Below are 21,432 nucleotides of genomic sequence, written 5' to 3'. Positions count from 1 at the left end.
TTTGTATTTTTGTAAAGACAGGTTTCACTGTGCTGCCCAGGCTGGACTTGAACTCCTGAGCTCAGGCAATCCAGCTGCCTCAGCCTCTCAAGGTGCTGGGATTACAGGCATGAGCCACCATGCCTGGCGCTGCAATTTCTTTTGACTTTGGTTTTGCTGGGTAACAACAAAATAAGAAAGAATATACCCAAATACTATTATTCACCATATTTTTTCTTTTTATGTATTTCTGATATTTTGTATACACTTTATTGTAGTAGGCCATTTATTTTAAGTGTTAAATTGTAAACAGTAGTTTTGATAGTATTTTAGAGACAGCCATACTCTTCCTGGCACAAGGGAGAATGTTTTAAAAATGAAAGCAGAGACTCTTTAGTGGACACTGGTTAGTTATCAATTACCAGTCCTTCCAGGGCAGAGAATGTGCCTGTCTGCTTACCTAGCCCCAGGACCTAAGATTAGACTTGGAACTCAGTCCTTATTTGTTAAATGAATAAATGAGTATATAGATAACCTGTTATTTTTATTTTTTTATCTCAGAATTTCTTCTTACCCCTGATGAGTTAAAAAAAAATCACATAAAAAATTATACATTAGTCCAAATTGCAATTTGCCCATGTAGTTAATGTGTTTCTTGTTAAAATCCATTAATATAAGATGATCTGGTGTTCTTTTAAGAAAAATAACTTTGTAATGCAAACTCACAGACAAAGATGAACAAAAAACAGTGATTACTCTTAGTAGCCATAATATTTGGTTTATTGTCTGTGTTGGTAATAATTTCTGCTGTGTTTTCATACAATGAAGTGATGTTTCTGCTATTTATTATCGTTACATTGGAATTTGTTATATTTATTTCTTTGTTTTCCTTTTGATAAGAGAAGTACGCGCTTAGTTATTTATAAAGATGTTTGGACTTCACTTATGAGTAGGACAGTGGTGACATGCTGGGTCGCTCTGGTCATTGCTTAGCTGTATTTATAAAGTGGATATTACTGAGCAATTAAGTTTTAATGTCTGAGAATCTCCCGTTTTCATTTCTGGAAACTGGAAAGGATTAGGTAGAATGCAAGCAGAATAAATTGAACTTAAATACCTGTGTTTAATAGAACTGAGCTTTTTTATAAGCATATTCAAGCCTAGGTCAACATGCAGCTTGTTTTCCTTCTCACCACCTGGAATTTAGTCTCTGTGGGTTAATGTCTTTTAAAAGGGAAATGTGTTCTTAACTACGTACTTTTAGTAATTTATTGCTTATCTTCCCTGCCTTGGTTAAATAGGCCGTGTTAGATAGTTCGCCTCCTGCCCCTTTCTTTATGAGACAGCTAGAGCAGTGCTTTTAAAACCTTACTAACATGTGGATCACCTGCGGATCTTACTGAAGTGCAGATCCTGGTTCAGTGGGTCTGGGTCTGCTCAAGCTTACAGGTGAGGTCCACGCTGCTGGTCCTGTGACCCAGCATTGGGTCCCAAGGATGTAAAGGAGCTAGAGGATCCCCTGTAGTATTCGAGGTGGAGATGGGACAGCATCCAGTGATATTAGTTACATGGAACGTTTAAAGATATGGAGCTGTTTTGTCAGTGTTTTATATATCTTCAACCAGTTAGTCAATACAATAATCCTCTGTGGAAACTATGGCTTGAACACTTTCAGTAAATTGCTCGTGGTCACAGTGCTTGGAAATGGTAATTTTTTTTTTTTTTTTTTTGAGACAGAGTCTTGCTCTGTTGCCCAGGCTGGAGTGCAGTGGCACCATCTTGGCTCACTGCAACCTCTACCTCCTGGGTTCAAGAAATTCTTGTGCCTCAGCTTCTTGAGTAGCTGGGATTACAGGTGCATGCCACCACACTTGGCTGATTTTTGATTTTCATAGAGACGACGTTTCACCATGTTGGCCAAGCTGGTCTCAAACTCCTGACCTCAAGTGATCCACCCACCTCAGCCTCCCAAAGTGCTGGGATTACAGGCGTGAGACACTGCCCGGCCAGAAATGATGAATTTTAAATTTGAATTCAGCTCTTCTTCAATTCGTAGCCCACTCTTTCTACCATCTACTTACAAAGATAACCTAGAGAATATTTTTTATCTTCTATAGCTGTAAACCTTGATATGGGTATTCTGTGACCACCTATGTGTTTTGAAAAGATTAATGGATAAGGCAGTGGATTTTACTGCTAACCTTGCTGTACTGTAGCTGTTTTACCTTGGGTAAGGCAGTCTCTTTACCTGTGAAAGAATGGAAAGATCACCTAAATAAAGTACTCAGTATGCACTCAATAAATATTAAATACTGTTATTATTCAACAAGCTTTTTTTTTTTTTTTTTTTTTTTGAGACGGAGTCTTGCTCTGTCGCCAGGCTGAAGTGCAGTGGACATGATCTTGGCTCACTACAACCTCCACCTCCCGGGTTCAAGCAATTCTCCTGCCTCAGTCTCCTGACTAGTTTGGACTACAGGCACATGCCACCATACTGGCTAGTTGTTTGTATTTTAATAGAGACAGGGTTTCACCATATTGGCCAGGATGATCTTGATCTCCTGACCTCGTGATCCACCTGCCTTGGCCTTCCAAAGTGCTGGGATTACAGGTGTGAGCCGCCACGCCCGGCTTCAACAAGCATTTTTGACACTGATCACTAGCATTCATTAAAAGCATAACTTGGATGAACCTTGAACATACTGAGTGAAAGGAGCCAGACACAAAAGACACATGTCGTATAATTCCTTTCAGACAATATATTCAGAATAGAGAAATCCATAGAATAGAAAACAAATTAGAAGTTATCAGGCATAGAGGCAAGAGGGGCATGGGGGGTGATTACTTAACAGGTACAGGATGTTTTCCTGGGGTGATGAAAACGTTTTGAAACTAGAAAGAGGTGCTGGCTGCACAGCATCATGATACAAAATGCCATTGAGTTGCACACTTTAAAATGGTTAATTTTATGCCAGTTTCACCTCACTTAAAAAAATGTCATATATGGAAAACAACTACTAAATAAGTTTGTATTTTTGAAAGAACTTTATGGAATTATAGGAAGCATGGCTTGATGTTATGAGATGCGTTGGAAATACAGAGGAATAGCTTATTTTGGAACAGATATTATTGCCTTGAAATTTTGCCATTTCAAGCTGGTCTCTTCGGAAGACTCGACCTCCTTTATTTTCTGGCTCGAAAATGCTTGGGACATAAGTACCCTATTATTTTGTTGTTAAAAATTATACCATTGACATCCCCAATTTTGTCTCCTGAAGTTCAGTGTAACCTAGAAATAACTTTGTTGTCACACTATCGCATTAACTGCATGGGTACTTTTGTCATTAATAATGATGTATAATGTCTTCATGTGGCAGAAGTATTAACTAACCTTTCCCTTGTCATAAATCTGTAAAAAGATGGATGTTGGTTTAAACCCAGTTGTTAAATTCTGTGCTTTTAACACAGAATTTATATTATATTCTATCATTATATTTATATTCTATGCTTTTAACACAGACAATATTTTTTTTTTTTTTTTTTTTGAGACGGAGTCTCGCTCTTGTTACCCAGGCTGGAGTGCAATGGCGCGATCTCGGCTCACCGCAACCTCCGCCTCCTGGGTTCAGGCAATTCTCCTGCCTCAGCCTCCTGAGTAGCTGGGATTACAGGCACGCGCCACCGTGCCCAGCTAATTTTTTTGTATTAATAGAGACGGGGTTTCACAATGTTGACCAGGATGGTCTCGATCTCTCGACCTCGTGATCCACCCGCCTCGGCCTCCCAAAGTGCTGGGATTACAGGCTTGAGCCACCACGCCCGGCCAACACAGACAATATTATACTGTCTAGTTGAGGAAGAATGACAAATATTCTTCTTCTTTCTTTAAAAAAATCCAAAACAGCATAAAAACTAGCAAAGTCTCATAAATGTTGTTTGAGAAAATCAATTACCCTAAGACAAAGGATCTATAAAATCTGATGAGAAAAAATCTTTGTAATTCAGTTTTATAATTTTATTAGCTTAAATTAGTAAAAAATTAATAATTATTACTTTTGTTATTCTTAAGGAAGAAGTTTGCAAATGCTGAATGTGTTTATACACCTTCCGTAAACACCTACAACCATACTTTTTACCACAGTTGGTGGAGTGAAGGGTGGATGGAGGAGACAGTGGCAAAAACACCCCAATCACTTTCAATGATTAAAGATGTGTCTAACTTTACTCCTAAAGTATCATGCAGTAAAGTGGAATGTAAAACATACTTTGGAACTGTTTGACATTAACTACACTCCCATGGCTTACATCTGTGGTGCAAGTTTCTAACTGACAGATTTGATTTTTAATTAATCAACTGGTATTTTACAGCAGCAGTCCCCAGCCCTTTTGGCAGCAAGGACCAGTTTTGTGAAAGATAATTTTTCCAGGGACTCGGGGGTTGGGAGGGTAGGGGAGGAATGGTTTCAGGATGATTCAAGCGCATTATATTTATTGTGCACTTTGTTATTATTACATTGTAATATATAATGAAATCATTCTACGACTCATCATAATGTAGAATCAGTGAGGTTGTTTTCTGCAACTTGACAGTCCCATCGGGGGGTGACGAGAGACAGTGACAGGTCATCAGGCATTAGATTCTCATTAGGAGCTAGATCCCTTACATGCACAGTTCACAATAGGGCTTGAGCTCCTATGAGAATCTAATGCCACTGCTGATCTGATGGGTGGCGGAGTTTAGGTGGTAATTCAAGCAATGGGAAGCAGCTGTAAATACAGATGAAGCTTGACTGGCTCACCTGCCAGTCACCTCCTGCTGTATGGCCCAGTTCCTAATAGGACACAGACTGGTACCAGGACCCCTGTTTTACACAAAGTGGAGTCTTTTGTATGCAAAGAATATTGCTGACTTTTGTATGCCACAAGGAAGCAACCCCACCCTCCCCACCTTTTCCTTTCTAGTTACATTCCCACAGGTATTCTTAGTACTACAACTGCAGTTGAATTTCACAGTATGGTGGGTGGTAAGCTCTGCTGGGTGGTATACATGGATAAGGCTGGCTATTCAGAAGTTTGGAATAAACAGCGTTACGATTAACAGTAATGTTGCCTATCAAAAACTGTGAATGTTGACAAATGTTTTCAACACAATCACTAATGCTTTCCAGTGAGTTAAATCAGCTTCATGTTACAGTTGCACTTTTCATACCAGTAGGGAGTCATTATTAAATGTGGTCATTTTTTCAAGCCCAACTTTAAATTCCTCTCACAGATTGCCTCTCCTCCCCCCAGTTTTCTCTTATCACTTATATATTAAAATAATTGCTTGTTGTTTTCCCTCTTTATTTTTTTTGAGAAATCAAAAATTGAGTACCTTGTTCAGTGTTTTTGCTTATGAAATACTTTGTGAATAAATTTTTTTCTTAGCTGAAGAAAAATTCTTAGGCAGTTAGGAAAATACTAATAAATTAATGAATAAATAAGAATTAATTTGATTGGTCCTGACAGGAGATGTAACATTGACTGATATTTGGCTGTAATCCTTTTGATCACTCAGAAATTTCTAATTATTCTTTGAGGAATAAATAGGAAGTTGAGAGGGCTGGGCACAGGGGCTCATGCCTGTAATTGCAACACTTTGGGAGGACAAGGCAGGTGGATCACTTGAGGTCAGGAGTTCAACACCAGCCTGGCTAATGTGGTGAAACCCCATCTCTACCAAAAAAAAAAAAAATTTAAAAACCCACAAAACAAAAAATTTAGCCAGGTATGACGGTATGTGTCTGTAATCTCAGCTACTCAGGAGGCTGAGGCAGGAGAATTGCTTGAACCTGAAAGACAGAGTCTACAGTGAGCCAAGATGGCACCACTGCACTCCAGCTTGGGTGACAGAGGAAGCATCTGTCTAAAGAAAAGAAAGAAATAGGAAGTTGAAAACAGCTTGCGGAAGCATTGCCAGCACTGACCAGCCCATTACTCAATCATAGTGTACATTTTTCATTCACAAGGAACTGTAATGTAATCTGTGGACTTTGGGTGATAATGATGTGTCAGCATGGGAGGACTAGGTCCGACACATGTGCTCCAGTGGTAGACACTGAGATGCATGTGTGGGGCAGGAGGCATATGGGAGCTCTCTATACCTTCCGCTTAATTTTGCTGTGAAGCTCAAGTGGCTTTGAAAATATGAATTCTTGCTGGGCATGGTGGCTCACCCCTGTAATCCCAGCACTTTGGGAGGCCGAGGCTGGTGGATCATGAGGTCAGGAGATCAAGCCGTCCTGGCCAACATGGTGAAACCCTGTCTCTACTAAAAATACAAAAAATTAGCTGGGTGTGGTGGTACACACCTGTAATCCCAGCTACTCAGGAGGCTGAGTCAGGAGAATCGCCTGTACACAGGAGGTGGAGATTGCAGTGAGCTGAGATTGCACCACTGCACTCCAGCCTGGCGACAGATCGAGACTCTGTTTCAAAATATATATATATATGTATATATATACACATATACACATATACATATATATATATAAATTCTTTAAAAACAGCTACACACAAAAAACTTGTGCTTTCTATAGGTTAATTTTCACATAGACACATTAATATAATAGATACGTTAATTTGAACATAGATAAATTGATTTGAACACTTTAGGGTTTTTGGTTATTTTGTTTTTGAGATGAAGTTTCACTCTTGTTGGCCAGGCTGGAGTGCATTGGTGTGTTCTCGGCTCACTGCAACCTCCCCTTCCTGGGTTCAAGCGATTCTGCTGCCTCAGCCTCCCGAGTGGCTGGGATTATAGGCATGTGATCCAAAACAGCATAAAAACTAGCAAAGTCTCATAAATGTTGTTTGAGAAAATCAATTACCCTAAGACAAAGGATCTATAAAATCTGATGAGAAAAAATCTTTGTAATTCAGTTTTATAATTTTATTAGCTTAAATTAGTAAAAAATTAATAATTATTACTTTTGTTATTCTTAAGGAAGAAGTTTGCAAATGCTGAATGTGTTTATACACCTTCCGTAAACACCTACAACCATACTTTTTACCACAATTGGTGGAGTGAAGGGTGGATGCACCATGCCTGGCTAATTTTGAATTTTTAGTAGAGATGGAGTTTCTCCATGTTGGTCAGGCTGGTCTTGAACTCCCGACCTCAGATGATCTGCCTACCTTGGCCTCTCAATGTGCTGGGATTACAGATGTAAGCCACAGCGCCAGGCCCACTTTAGGTTTTTATGATACTCTATACTACAATTAACTGAATAAATCTGCCTCACAAAGTAGTTCAAAGAACTCTGATGCTCTCACTGTTCCTTCCCTGCCTTGAACCGGAAGTTATATCTAGTACAATAACATCAGAAAAGAAGAAATGAAGCAGTTTCTATTCACAGACACAGTTCCTATTTAAATTCATCAGCAAGGTTTGGGTTTTATGAATGATAATATTAAAATATTTAAAAAACATCATTTTCGTTACGGAATGTCTTATCTACAAGATGCTGAATTCCTTTTGCAGCAGATGCTGAATTCACTCCACCCTTCTTATGAGAAAGATGTTGGGCCAATGTTTTTAAGTTTGCTTACAGCCTTGTCTGTGCTCTTTCAAAGATTTTTACTGTTTTAAACACTCTACTAAGGCGAAGATGTGTTTGGCCAACGAAAGTTCTAGAGCAAAGTGTTTACACTGTATTTCTGATTTGATGATTTTAATACAATTGAATTAGTGTTTTCTCCTATCTCTGTACAATATTAATTCCTGGGATGCCTATGTAAATTAAATTTATTTATTTACTGACACCAGAACTCTACTTTAGCTTCTTATAGTTTTATTTTCTTAACATTTAGAAAGGTATAAATTCAGAAGACATAAATTTTCTCCATAAGGTTGTTTAAATTCAGTTGACATTTTAACATGGATTATATTTGAACTTAAATGCCACACACATTTTTAAGGCTGGTTCCCTGGCTTCTGTTACTGGTACATTACTTTTCTCACTGTACTATTCTTTTATGTTGCCTCTTGTGTGAAATGAACCTGATTTTGAAACTTTTTACATTTTATTTCCTCGGCTAATTATATGAGTTTGTGGGAAGCCTCACATATTGTTAGTATATCTCTTTAAATAACATGCATTGAGGCTGAGGTCGGTGGATCACTTGAGGCCAGAAGTTCGAGACCAGCCTAGCCTACATGGTGAAACCCTATCTCTACTAAAAACACAAAAAATTAGCCAGATGTTGTGGTGGGCATCTGTAGTTTCAGCTACTCGGGAGCCTGAGGCAGGAGAATCACTTGAACCTGAGTGGCAGAGGATGCAATGAACTGAGATTGCAATATTGCACTTCAGCCTGGACAACAGCATGAGAGTCTGTCTCAAAAATAATAAACAATAAAGATGAATTACATAATTCAGCTTTCTTATTTTAGCTCTAAAATTCTGGTGTATGAAGACAGATTTTCAGGGAGTTTGGTCCTGGAGTAGAGATGGCTACAGAACCTCAAATATTACTGAATTAAAAAGGAAAACATTGTATTGATCATTTAAAAGTCTGGAGATTCAAATACTGAGTATAATGATGATGATAATGATGATGATGAAAGCTTGTTTATGGGACATTTTACTCTTCCAAAGTCTTGGAAGGAATTTCAAGTGTGTTCTGGAGGACTTCTGAAAATATTAGCCATGAGTTAGAAAGTTGCAAGCCAAAGGGATTGCTTTTGAATTTAGGTTTGTGATCCATCTTCTTTTAATTCGTTGTTTTAATTAATGAAATTCTGGAATATTTACAGAGGACTATTTATAAAACACTTCATAATGAGAAACTTGGAATTTAAAATCTATATATAATATTTCATATGTTTAGAAAGTGGATAATGTTTAAATATTTAGCCTCACAAGAATAATGACTCACGTTTCTTGTTATCATGAGACTTTTTCTTAACCAGTTTTTATTACCATTCATAACGTTTATGCAACATGAAGATTCTGAAGGCACTTTGTTGAGAACACATCTATTTCAGATCTGTGGCTTGTATCACTGTTGAATTTTTTGTTTGTTTTGTTTTTGCTGTATCTTCAAAGTGACTGTTGGTTTATTGCCCACTAAGCCTAATAAACCTATAGTAAATCTGCTTATTGTGTCACTTATTGCAGGTGCTATGGTCTTTAGAATCGGGTTACTGGATTTCTGAGGAGCCGTTTGAACTCTCTAACCACTTCCCTGCAGCTCCTGTAAGTCAGATATTGTTTTATGCAATTTGGTGTTCTCAAGAAATTACTAAAAACATAAGGGTAGATTAAGGTTTATCAAGTCAGGTACAAATATATCCATAATTAAAAAGACATTCACAGAACTTAACACCTTTTATCAATTTATTTGTGAGAACAAATGTGAAAGCATGAGACCGTTCTGCAAAAAGTAGTGAAGAATGCTGTCCAAAGAAAATTTAATGATGAAAGTCTTCAGAATCGACAAAAGCAAAAATGAAAAAAGACTAAAATCTTGAGAAGGTAGTCTTATGTCTTGCTTAATGTTTTTACTGTTAATAGAGATAAAACTGATAGGTATAAAAATTATGACTTGTTAGTGCTGTGATAACAGTCTTTATGTTTTTATGACTTTCCTAAATTCCACTTCAACTTTCAAATGCTTAATGGAAAAGTTCCAGGTTCTAATTTTTTTTAAGATTAAATAATAATTAAGTGGATAATTTAAGGTTTGATTGGATACAGGAATGTTTAGAAGTTGCCTTTCATGTTCAAAAATGTTAAATGGTTTGTGACAGCTTATTCAGAAGATTAATATCTGAAAGATAAATGGTGATTTTTTTTGTCTGCCACCAGTATTATTTAGTTGTTTGAGTAGGCTATATGACTATAACACAAGGAGTTGAATTATGCTCTCTAATCACTGTAGTTATCTAGGTTGTTGAGTTGTTTTGTTTTCATTTTTAAGATTACTGTTTGATTTCCTTTCAACTTTATAAATGTTTTCTTAAGGAGAGAAAAAATTCCTCTAAGCAAGACTGTTTGTTTGAAATACTGTGTAAGGAACTGAAGTGTAAAGTAAAAACACAAATTCCCCCCATTCTCTGTCATAAGAGATTATATATAACGCTCAATGACATCATGAGATTTGACCTTGAATTTCATTTCACCTGCCTACATGGAGAATTGATATAAATTAAGTGTGTTATTGCCAGTTTCTCCTGCATTGTCATTTCCCTATCTAAGTATCCATCATTGTTGTCATTGAGGTATCATAGAAAGTTGCTGTTGTCTTTTGAGGCTGTGAAATTTTCTTACTTTCAGTTGTTTTTCAGATTGATACAAGGCCATGATACCATTGTTGAATTCATAAAGCCTTCTTAAATATAAAGTAGATACAGTTCTAAGAAAAGGAGGTTCTTGACTCAGTTGAATAGTTGTTGCAAAAGTGCACCTTGGTGAAAATAAAACAGCCTTGACTTTGCCAGAGTCCATCGTTGACTCAAAACGTGTAGCAACACCTGTGTGTTCTAAAACTGCGTCAAGGGGGAGGAGAAGTTGAGGTAAAATAAATTAGATTTTAAAATGGAATAAAGAAAAAATAGTGGTAAACTTTAAGGTAAAGGCAGACATATAGTAGATGCCAGTTGCAGACTGGACTCTGAACTTCCTTGCAAATGACTCAGAAAGGAATATATGAGAAATTTCCTGTAAATTATAAAGCTTTACACAAATATTCATTAGTATTAATCATACTATGAAAATTTCAAAGGAGTTAAAACTCTAGGAGTTTTGTAGTCCTGAGTATAAAGCTGTGTTCTCAAATTTTCTTTTTCTTTTTTTTTTTTTGAGACGGAATCTCGTTCTGTCACCCAGGCTGCAGTGCAATGGTGTGATTTCAGCTCACTGCAACCTCCACCTCCCCAGTTCAAGCAGTTCTCCCTGCCTCAGCCTCCCAAGTACGGCACCTGCCACTATGCTTGGCTAATTTTTATATTATTTAGTAGAGATAGGGTTTCACCATGTTGGCTAGCCTGGTCTTGAACTCCTAACCTCAGGTGATCTGCCTGCCTGGGCATCCCAAAGTACTTGGGATTATAGGCGTGAGCTGCTGCACCTGGCCCTGTGTTCTCAAATTTTCTGCAAATACCTAAATATATTAAGAACATCAGATTTTTTGTACTTCGAAACACTTTTTTCAGTTTGCTAATTGACATAAAAAAAATCTTACTAGTGTGAATTATCTTTTTTTCCTTAGGTAAATTTAAGGGTGAATCTTGAGATTATAGCTTTGTAAATGTCTTAAACAGAAGGCTTTTCTCAACCACAAATTAAATTGTAGCTTAGTTCTAAAAAAAATATATCTTACTAGAAAAGAAAACAGACCTCTGTTTTAGAATAATTAGAAGATAGTAAAGTTTCTTTGTCATAGAATGAAATGTATAATTTTCCTCATCATTAAAAATCAAAGGTTTCCTTATCACAAGGCACAATCGGTTCTTTCAGAAACAAATTATAAAATTGTAAATATTATCATAAACGTTAAACATAGGTATATCCCCTAATAAGTTATATTTAATTACTAAAAATACCTTCATATTTAACAATCAGGCAGAGAAAAATAGTACAATCTGTATATAAACTAAAATGGCACATGTTTCTGTTGGTAATTTCAGAGATCCTGGAAGTTTCCACCATATAAACTTGAAATATGTGTTTCAGTATTAACTTAAAACTAAGCTGTCAACCTAAATGTAAATATGCTGTTTTCGAAATTAAAATTTAAAGCACCTAAGAGGTAGGGTAAAAATGCACTAACTATTTTTCCAAATATTAAACTTCTAGTAACCCCTTCTCAGAATATCCCCGAATATATCTTTTTATGGTTTAGGGATTTTCTTCTTTCTTTTAATTGCGATAGTGATGGTGAATTCAGGACATATGGGTTTTTATACAGTCTATAAACAGTGCTTAGAAGAATGCAGTTCCAAGATGATCTGTACTGTATAACGTAAGTGTTCTGTTTTCCAGTTATTTACTGATAAACTTGCATATGACATTCTTGGTTGTGACAGCTGAGTCTGTAAATTGTCAATCTGATTCTCAGCCTTGGGTTCATCTTTGCATGGGTGTTCTGTCTGATGGCAGTTACAGATGTTTAGGGTCTTGCGTTGGTCTGTTAAGTGATGCAAGTTTAAGTGATAAAGTTTACAGGCTCTAATCTGGAGCACGTGGGTCCCGTCAGCACCGAGCGCGTGCCCTCTGCTGTGGAAGAGGACACAGCGCGCAGCCGTGACTTTCAGTGCGTTGGGCTTAAGTCTTTGAAAATAGCACGAGACAGTCTTCCTCAGGTGGACTCGGGCGTTTAGAAATCTGCTGGTCGGATCATCATGGTTGTGGCCTTGAGCGAGTAGCCTGAACCTTTCCAGTAGTACCACTTAATGCCGTTGAACTTATTTGTGTTCTGCCTTTGTGGATAGTACATTCCATTCAAGTTGGAAGGACCACATGCATCAAACCACCAGCCTGTGAAAGTAGAACACAGAAGGAATTAGGAACTAGGTGGTGGCAACTCCCTCCACGAAGACAGCCATACTCAGCTAAGCCAGGAGGCACATTCCAGGCTCGTGGAGTAGGTACATGCAGATGATGGCAAGTATAGGATGTTTACTGGCAGAGGGATGGGTTTCCGGCTGAATGCCCGTGACATCACAGTTCCATTACTGCAAATGCTTTTGCAAGCATTCTTCCACCTTTTCCCTTGTGCTGAGTGGAGAGGCATGACTCCTCCACAGTTCAATTTGATAAGCACACAGTGCGAACACACTCACAGCAGGAATAAGCAGACATCCGAGGAACAGTTGGAAAACGCTCTTTCAACCAGGATTACTTTCCAGTCCCTGCAACATGGTAAGCTGGACTCACTCAGGTTCCCCTTGCTCTGTTAAAGGATTTTTTTGGTTGAAATTTAACCCAAAATATTAAGTACTCAGTGGAGCTACATAAAAAGGAAGTCTGTACATTTCAGAGACAAAAAGGAAGTTTAAAGCGAGGGTGTGCGTTCACTCAGCTAAAGCCAGGGCAGGAGAGGTGCCCAGCACAGGGTGTTTGGGGGTGGAACCCATCTACACCTTAATTTCTGGGCTCGGCCAAAAAACAGGAGCATGCTGGGATTTGTGAGAGAAAGAAGCACAATAGTGCTCCCTCACCTGCAGTTTTTGCTTTCTGCACTTTCAGATACCTGAAGTCAGCTGAGGCACTAACTGTTAAATGGAAAATTCCAGAAATAATCTATAGGCCTTAAATTGCCTGCCATTCTGAGTAACAGGATGAAATCTCTTGCTGTCCACTTCATCCCACCCAAGACGTGAATGATCCCCTCTATCCAGTGGATTCATGCTGTGTACACCTCTTAATCTCTCATTAGCTGTCTTGATTAGATCGACTGTCACAACATCACAGTGCTTATGTTCAAGTAACCCTTACTTGACTCAATAATAGCCCCAAAAGTGTAAGAGTAATGATGCTGGCAATTCAGATATGCCAAAGAGAAGCTGTAAAGTGCTTTGTTTAAGTGAAAAGGTGAAAGTTCTTGACTTAATAAGGAAAGAAAAAAAATCATACACTAAGGGTGCTAAAATCTATAGAAGAACAAATCTTATGTCCATGAAATTGGAAGCAATGTGTTGTATATTATTCAGTTTTACTATTGTGTTAAGTCCCTTGTTGTGCCTAGTATATAAATTAAACTTCGGCCGAGTGTGGTGGCTCATGCCTGTAATCCCAGCATTTTGGGAGGCCAAGGTGGGTGGATCACAGGGTCATGAGATCGAAACCATCCTGGCCAACATGGTGAAACACCATCTCTACTAAAAATACAGCTTGGCGTGCTGGCAGGCACCTGTGGTCCTAGCTACTCGGGAGGCTGAGGCAGGAGAATCACTTGAACCTGGAAGGTGGAGGTTGCAGTGAGCCAAGATTGTACCACTGCACTCCAGCCTGGGCGACAGAGCAAGACTCTGTTGCAAAAAAACAAAGAAACAAAAAAATTAAACTTCATAAATATCTGTGAATAGGAAAAAATATACACATAGGGTTTGATACCATCTGTGATTTCAGGCATTTGCTGGGCAGCTTGGAATGTATCCCCTAAGGATAAGGAGGACGACTGTGACCTTGATTTTACATATATTAATCTGAATAAATCTCACAAACACTGTGTTGGAGGGACACATATAGTATGAAACTCCTTATATTAATTTTTAAAATATAGAAAATAGTCATGATTGATCTCTCCATATGTAAGAAAATTAATACATAAAGGCAATTAACCTCGACCCAAGCAGCAGGTAGGGAATGGCACTGGTAGGGCCTCTTTAGCCTTACCTGTAATGCGTTGTTTCTTAAATAAAAACTCTGATCTCTGATGCCAAAGGGGGGGAAATATCTATATATATAGATATATATGTATATGTATATGTATATAAATATATATAGATATATATGTATATGTATATAAATATATATGTATATAAATATATATAGATATATGTATATGTATATAAATATATAGATATATATGTATATGTATATAAATATATATGTATATAAATATATATAGATATATGTATCTGTATATAAATATATGTATATAAATATATAGATATATATGTATATGTATATAAATATATATAGATATATATGTATATGTATATAAATATATATAGATAGATATGTATATGTATATAAATATATATAGATAGATATGTATATGTATATAAATATATAGATAGATAGATATGTATATGTATATAAATATATAGATAGATATGTATATGTATATAAATATATATATAGATAGATATGTATATGTATATGTTATGTTTACACGTTAGTTTGTGAGTGCCAGTTTTTTCTTCCAGGTTCCTGCTTTCTTTCCTGGTGGTTACAGCTGAGTGACTTCAGTTGATTCAGATGACTGTAGGTTGGATAGAAGTTTGTGTGTTCTATTCAGAATCTCTCACATATTTAGGACTCTGACAAATTCATATATCAGTCCCCTCTGGAGCTTGCCTGACTGTAGAACTTGCTGTCCATGCAAAATCGAGCTGCTCATTAGGCTGCTTCATTCATGGTCCAGACCACGGGCTGGAATTTGACCTCTTCACAGGCAAGACCACTCCAGTTTCTCTCTCGAGCTGCTTTTCCTCTCCCTAGCCTCTTTTCCAGTTACATTCTCAGCCCCTAAATCGTGATTGGAGTAAGTAAATATATTGTTTCCTTGGTTATTAATGTGATTTTCCTACTCTCCTGAGAAGCTCCCCACATACGGGTGGTCTAGAAACCACCACCCTGTCAAGGAGAGAGCTGGGTCCAGCATGGGAGGAGTGGTTGACGGGAAACAAAGCCCTAGGTATCTGTGGCTCCTCCACCCCACCGCTTTCCCCACTGTTCAGCTTTCAAAAGGATTATCGTGCCAGGATGAGGGAAACTTCTAAGAAGCCTTTGCAAAATCAATATGAAGGCTTAGCTCATTGGTGTAATAATGGTTAGTACGGAGGACCTATGTTACCATATAGTAGTTGTATTATCTCAGGAACCAGAGGATTACTTTTTTTTTTTTTTTAATGGGGCCTCATTCTTTCAGTATAAAAGCTATGAAATTTAAAGACATGAAAATTACCAAATTTCATATTCCTTTCATTACTAATTCCTCCTTTTGACTGTTAGTGATTCTTATAGTGTAAATACATCATAACTTGACTCATCCATTTGTTTTAGTAGCACCTTAGATTTATAAAATATGTTGACCATAGCTCTTACCTTTGGTTTTCCTGGGTGAGTAATGTATTAATTTTTGCAAATATGATTTATGTTCTATAGAAATTAAACCCTGCCAGTTTTCCTGTTATTCTTTACATTGTTTGCACTATTGGCAGAGTTTTTGTTGCTACTTTAAATCTTTCAGTGTTTTCTAAGAACTAACTTGACAGCATTCATCAGGCTTTTTTCTTGTCTCAGTTACTAAGTAGTGTTTGTTTCTGTCAGTGAATTCCTAAACTTTTAAAAAATCAGAAAAATTACATTTGCTAAAAGTTGGTTCCTGTGTTTGAGCTCTCAAATGTTTCTGAATACCAACCTATCCATTTTAAGTGACTGCTACAACAGTCTTTTGCTTATGAGTATGGTTTTCATTGTCTGTTTTACAGCAACCTGATATTAAAAGTAGAAAACAAAAAAAGGCCTTAAAGTAGAAGATCACTCATTTTAATTTGAGGTACTAAAAAAGGTTGGTTAACTTGTTTCTGTTTATAGGTGTTTGCTATATATTAATGAAATCTTTTTAAAAAGACAACTAGGGCTGGGTGCGGTGACTGATGCCTGTAATCCCAACACTTTTAGAGGCCGAGGTGGGCAGATCACTTGAGGCCAGGAGTTTGAGACCAGCCTGGCCACCATGGTGAAACCCTTTCTCTACTAAAAATACAAAATTAGCCAGGTGCATTGGTGGGTGCCTATAATCCCAGCTACTGGGGAGGCTGAGGCAGGAGAATCGCTTGAGCCTGGGAAGTGGAGGTTGCAGTGAGCTGAGATCACACCACTATACTCCAGCCTGGGCAACAAAGTGAGACTCTGTCTCAAAATAAATAAATAAAAAGATAACTGGAAATTTCTTGTTTGAACATTAAATTATTAGTTGGAAATATTTCTATAATCTATATTACTGTTTTGGTTGCCACTTTGAATTTTTAACTTTTTAAATAAAGCAAAATGTAATTAAACCATCTCTCTAGTATCCAGCAAGCACAAACTCAGGAGAGCTTGCTAAGTGTTAAATGTCCCCTCTCCTTGCCCGGGCTAGGTCCTGAGGAGACACAGTTGGCTTGCTGACAAGTCTAACTCCATATCATACTCTTTATTTAAAACTTAGACTAAAAAAGTAAAAAACACATTTACCTACATGAAGCTAGTGTGTCTACGTATGAAATTTTGGACATCGTTACCGATCGCAATTTGAAGTCCAAATTGCCAGCCTTTCCCTCTATGAAATTGTTCCTTGCCAATACAAATAGGAAGACAGAAAGTCATCCCTACCTCCTGTTAGCATTTGTGAACATTTGCAAATACATTTGTCGTTGTCTGCATCCTTTGTGCTAAAATCATTTCCTGGTTGGCTGATGCTGCTTATTTTGCCGGCTGTCCCTGTAAGTCCTTTAAGGTGAATCCTGTAAGCGTGCAAAGAAAAAAACAACAAATTTAATTGACTTGGGTCATTGATTTACCGTAGTGGAAAATTTTTTGTAATGAAGAATTCCATTCTACAGAAGTGTGTTCTGTACTCATTAGTGGACTAATGCATACTCCGGACAAAATATTTTGCACTTGGTATAAACAGGAACCAACTTATCATCAAATCCTTCGGCAGAGAGGGATGTTTTCATGAAACCTTCAACACACATCACTTACACAACTACCAGCAGTGACTGTAGTGCCCTGTAATTTATTTTTCTGCTGCTTTCAGATACGCAGAAGAGAGAAATGCAACATGAGGGTCCTCTTCCCCGGTCTCCAGTCATCTTCCATAGAGACAAGAGGCCAGCCTCAAACATCATTTTCTGCAGAGGTGGTGGGGGGTTGGAGAAGGCAGCAGATGAGGAATGGCCACTGAGTTTGGGGCAGGAATCTACAGAATGGTGCTGAAAATAAATCTGTATGGCTGCTTTGCCTCATGTCTATATAGTAGTATAATGTAATAAAACTGTTAGACATTGAGAAACGAGCAAATGTCTTAGTCAGTCAGACACTATTGGCAATACAGGCGATCCCTGCCTCCCCATGGGGCTATGTTCTGATAAGCCCACTGTCAGTTGAAAATGTTGTGGCTTGAAAATGCATGGAGTACACCTGAGCTTTGGAGCATCCTAGCCTGGCCCTAGCCTTCCTTCAGTGTGCTCGGAACACTCACATTATAGCCCACAGTCAGGCAGAGCCATTTGGCAGTGCGGTGCACACAGTGTCTTGTTAACCCAGGTGATCACAGGGCTGACTGGGAACCATGGCTCACTGCCGCTGCCCAGCATCATGAGGGAGCATCGTGCCACATATCATTAGCCAGGGAAAGGTCCAAATTTCAATCCCATACTGTAGTTTCTGCTGAATGTGTATCACGTTCACACCATTGTAAAGTCGAAAAATCTTAAGTCGAACGATTGTAAGTTGTATTGCAAAAGTACGGCTTACATTGGTCATCTGTGTACCAGCAAGGAACATATAAGGGAAGGGAGAAGAAAATATGTTTTGAGGGTTTATAATAATTTTTTCCCATAACTATGCTCAAGAGCTACTGCTGCAAAGAAGGCCCTTGGCAGATGGTTCAGGACAGATGAGAGCAGGCATTCATGTAATGGGGTATGTCATGTTGGCATGCTGAGTCCTAACATCCTGATGGAGAAACAGGCACGTGAATACCCAGGTGAGGAGCCTGCAAAGCAAATCCTGCAATGGTGGCAGTAGAAGTGTACTGGAAGCACCAAGATGATGCCATTCTTTGTAAAACCTGCTAATGTTTACTAACTGCCACATTGGTATAATATAATTTCTAAGAGTTTGAATTGGAAGAGTGCAAAGAAGAGAGAAAAAGTTCTTTAAGTTCTGCCTGCTGGCCAGGCCAGGCCAGGTGCTTACACCTGCATGCACACTAGATGCTCAAAACCACCCACAGTGGTGGCCACCATCTTTGTTTTTGCACTGGAAGTCACTGAGGTTCAGAAATACGAACTTGTCCGAGGTCAGACTCTTGAGTCATGGAGGTAGCATTTGCACCAGATGCAGCAAACCCCTCTGCCATGTTTCAACACTGGCACACACCTAAACAGAGATGTTTGTTGGAGAAAGTTGTGAAAATATGAGGGTGAGGCCGTGTGATGTGGAGTTCCGTAAGTGTTGCTCCTAAGTTACTTCGGTGTTAAGGCAGTCCTAGAAACTTCATCCTAAGGCATGGACTGGACATGTGAGTCTCCGTGTTTTCCTGCATGTTTCAAAAATGAGACTGGCCTTAGCTCTGTCTCTAAATGCCTACTGCAAAATGTGAATCATAAATGCTCATCTTTGTTGGGATTCTGAAACACTTTACTTTCTTTCCTTTGTCTTCCCATTAATCATAGGCAGGATTGAGATAAACCATTTCCCTTGCTTATCTTTTAACTCTCCTGTCTCCTTGAACGTTTTTAGTCCTCATGGAACTTGTCAAATTTTCCCCAGAGGCAAGAAAAATAAGAGAGAATGTAAAATTTTAGGTCCTTTTATAGCCTACTGGTTTAAAATTCTTTCTTTAAAATTTGGTTATTAAGAATAGCCACATTCTTGAAGTTACTTTATATTGATATTGGTTGATTTTTTTTTTAATCTCTGCAGCTTTGCCAGGGATGATTTTATATAACAGTGGCATAAAGAGGTGGTGTCGACATCTAACAATTAAACCTTAGTGTATATAAAACTGCCAGAATGTCTGTGAAAAGTAACCAATTTTTAAGGTTTAATGTACACATAGCTTTTAGTTTTAATGGAAAGAATTAAATTCTGTTGATGCATTTATCCATTTCTTATAACATGTATATTCAAGTTTTCCAACATTTGGATAACATTTCTTCAGGAAAATAAAATCCCTTACGTGCTGCATACAATTTGCGGTTTTGAAAGGTTTCAGTCCCTTCACAGCTCTCTTATCACCCTGTCATCATGTTTTATTAGGATAATAATTTTAATGTAATATCTATTTTATCTTACCAAGCAAATTCAACTAAACTTTCAGCCAATGTGTGTGTTTTTCTAAATGGCCTATCCAAAAATTGATTGCATTTCTAAAGGAAATATCTGTTAAGAACCATCTCAGTTTAAAATATTTTTATAATGTCAGCGTACAAGGGTAATGACCCATTTTGTAAAAATCTTCTTATACAAACAGCCTAATCCTTAATTTTTGTGCTTCTTTTTTTTTTTTTAAATTCTTCTATTGTAGATTCCTAACTGTTGCCAGTTGAAAAAATATTTAACTTGGAGGTAAAACAATGACCAACCACTTGTGTCTCAAAATTCATTGAAGTTTTGATCTCTTTGGAATCAAGTCAGAACTGCTGTGAGACCCAAACACCTATCTTCTCATTCATCTCGGTTGTTGCCCCTCTAGGAGAGCCTGGTCTTCCCATAATGAGAACTGATGGAATATGCTTCACTGATGTTTGAAGAGTCACATCCATGTATCTCTGTTTCTCAAACATGCTTCTGAATTTTCATCCACTGTTTGCAAAGCAGGACATACTGGGCATTGTGTAGTTTTCAGTTGGTTTTTCAGGCAACTTGACGATCAGCCACTTCTCTGTGCTGCCCACCGCAACCCTCCCCTGGGCAACCTGCTCACAGACTTTCACGTTGTGGCTGCTGTTAGACTGTTTAGGTTGTGGAATTTCTGTTGAGCAGAGCATCTGAGCTGGGCATTGTTGAGATGAAGACGAGACTGTAGGTCAGATGATGACTGTTTTTTGTGATGTTCGTGTTGACCTTCATTTGCTAATTTCTGATCTTGGAGTGGGTATTTCATAATGTGTGCTCCATGATCACCAGGTGCCACCAGTCTGTGCTCTTTAGACTCCTTCAGGGTGGTGTTGGTGCCACTGGGCACACAGTCTCACTTCTCTGCCCCCCACCATTGCACACACATTTCGGAGTGCCTCTGTGTGTCTTGTGTACCAGCATTACCATGCACGTGGCCTCACCATACTTATCTTGCAAACTAGGTTGTCACGTCCCGTTGCTGTTCTGTCTCTACTCTCGTGGCATTTTAGAAGCGGAAAGTAAATTCCCGGTCAGGGTTGCCCATGCTGTTACTTATGATTATCGCCACCAAATGGGTGAGGACAAGGCAAACACTCAGGGAATGCTGTGCATCTGATGTATTTCCTGTAGAGGAGAGGAGAGTTGACTAACCGTCCCACCTAACTCTGCCATCTCTAAAGTTGACAACTAACCTTGACTTTGAGATTGAACACAGTGGAATGAGTTTAAACTTCATAAAGACAGATTAACTTTTGAAACCTTTTGAAATAAAACAGTACAGTCGCAAGTATCCATCAGTTATGCTATTCGTATGATACATTATCATAGGAACACTTACCATTCACTTATTTTACAAATAGCTATGAAAGCCAATTATCTGCCAGGCAGGGTTCTTCTAGGCTTTGAGGATACACAGTAAGCACAACAGATAGACAAAATACTGTTCATATGAAGTTTCCTTTATATTGCTATAACCAAAGTTAGAATATTAAAACCAGAGAAACTTAATAATTTTGAGAAACAAGATGTTTTTCGATTTAAGGTGATATAAGAGTAGTTTAGATCTTGGTTAAATCATTGTGGTTCTCATTTTCTGGTATAGTCACCCAGCAAATCTTTTAACTTT

At 38.0% G+C, this 21,432-nt stretch overlaps 2 protein-coding genes across 5 annotated transcripts in view; one reads left to right on the top strand and one right to left on the bottom strand.

Annotated features, from left to right (window-relative positions):
* Positions 1-21,432, top strand: part of MCPH1 (microcephalin 1) — a 245,463-nt gene that overhangs the window by 89,827 nt on the left and 134,204 nt on the right. For both annotated transcript variants that reach the window (XM_021667159.2, XM_064369790.1), the window contains exon 12: positions 9,141-9,218. In XM_021667159.2, the coding sequence (XP_021522834.2) occupies positions 9,141-9,218 (78 nt within the window). The remainder of the gene's footprint in view (positions 1-9,140; positions 9,219-21,432) is intronic.
* Positions 7,777-21,432, bottom strand: part of ANGPT2 (angiopoietin 2) — a 64,987-nt gene continuing 51,331 nt past the window's right edge. For 2 of the 3 annotated variants that reach the window (XM_012457372.2, XM_012457373.2), the window contains exons 8-9: positions 17,070-17,200; positions 7,777-12,500 (exon numbers count right to left, since the gene is read on the bottom strand). In XM_012457372.2, the coding sequence (XP_012312795.1) occupies positions 12,340-12,500; positions 17,070-17,200 (292 nt within the window). In that variant the 3' untranslated portion in view covers positions 7,777-12,339. Of the gene's footprint in view, positions 12,501-17,069; positions 17,201-20,263; positions 20,931-21,432 lie in introns of those variants that run through there. The other variant, XM_012457374.3, reaches the window with a different exon arrangement.

Source organism: Aotus nancymaae, unplaced genomic scaffold (genome assembly GCF_030222135.1).
Source record: "Aotus nancymaae isolate 86718 unplaced genomic scaffold, 86718_ANA_hifiasm-v0.15.2.pri h1tg000090l, whole genome shotgun sequence".
Lineage (NCBI taxonomy): Eukaryota > Metazoa > Chordata > Mammalia > Primates > Aotidae > Aotus > Aotus nancymaae.
Note: the sequence above shows the minus strand (reverse complement) of the source record. Positions and strands in the feature narration are given on the sequence as shown.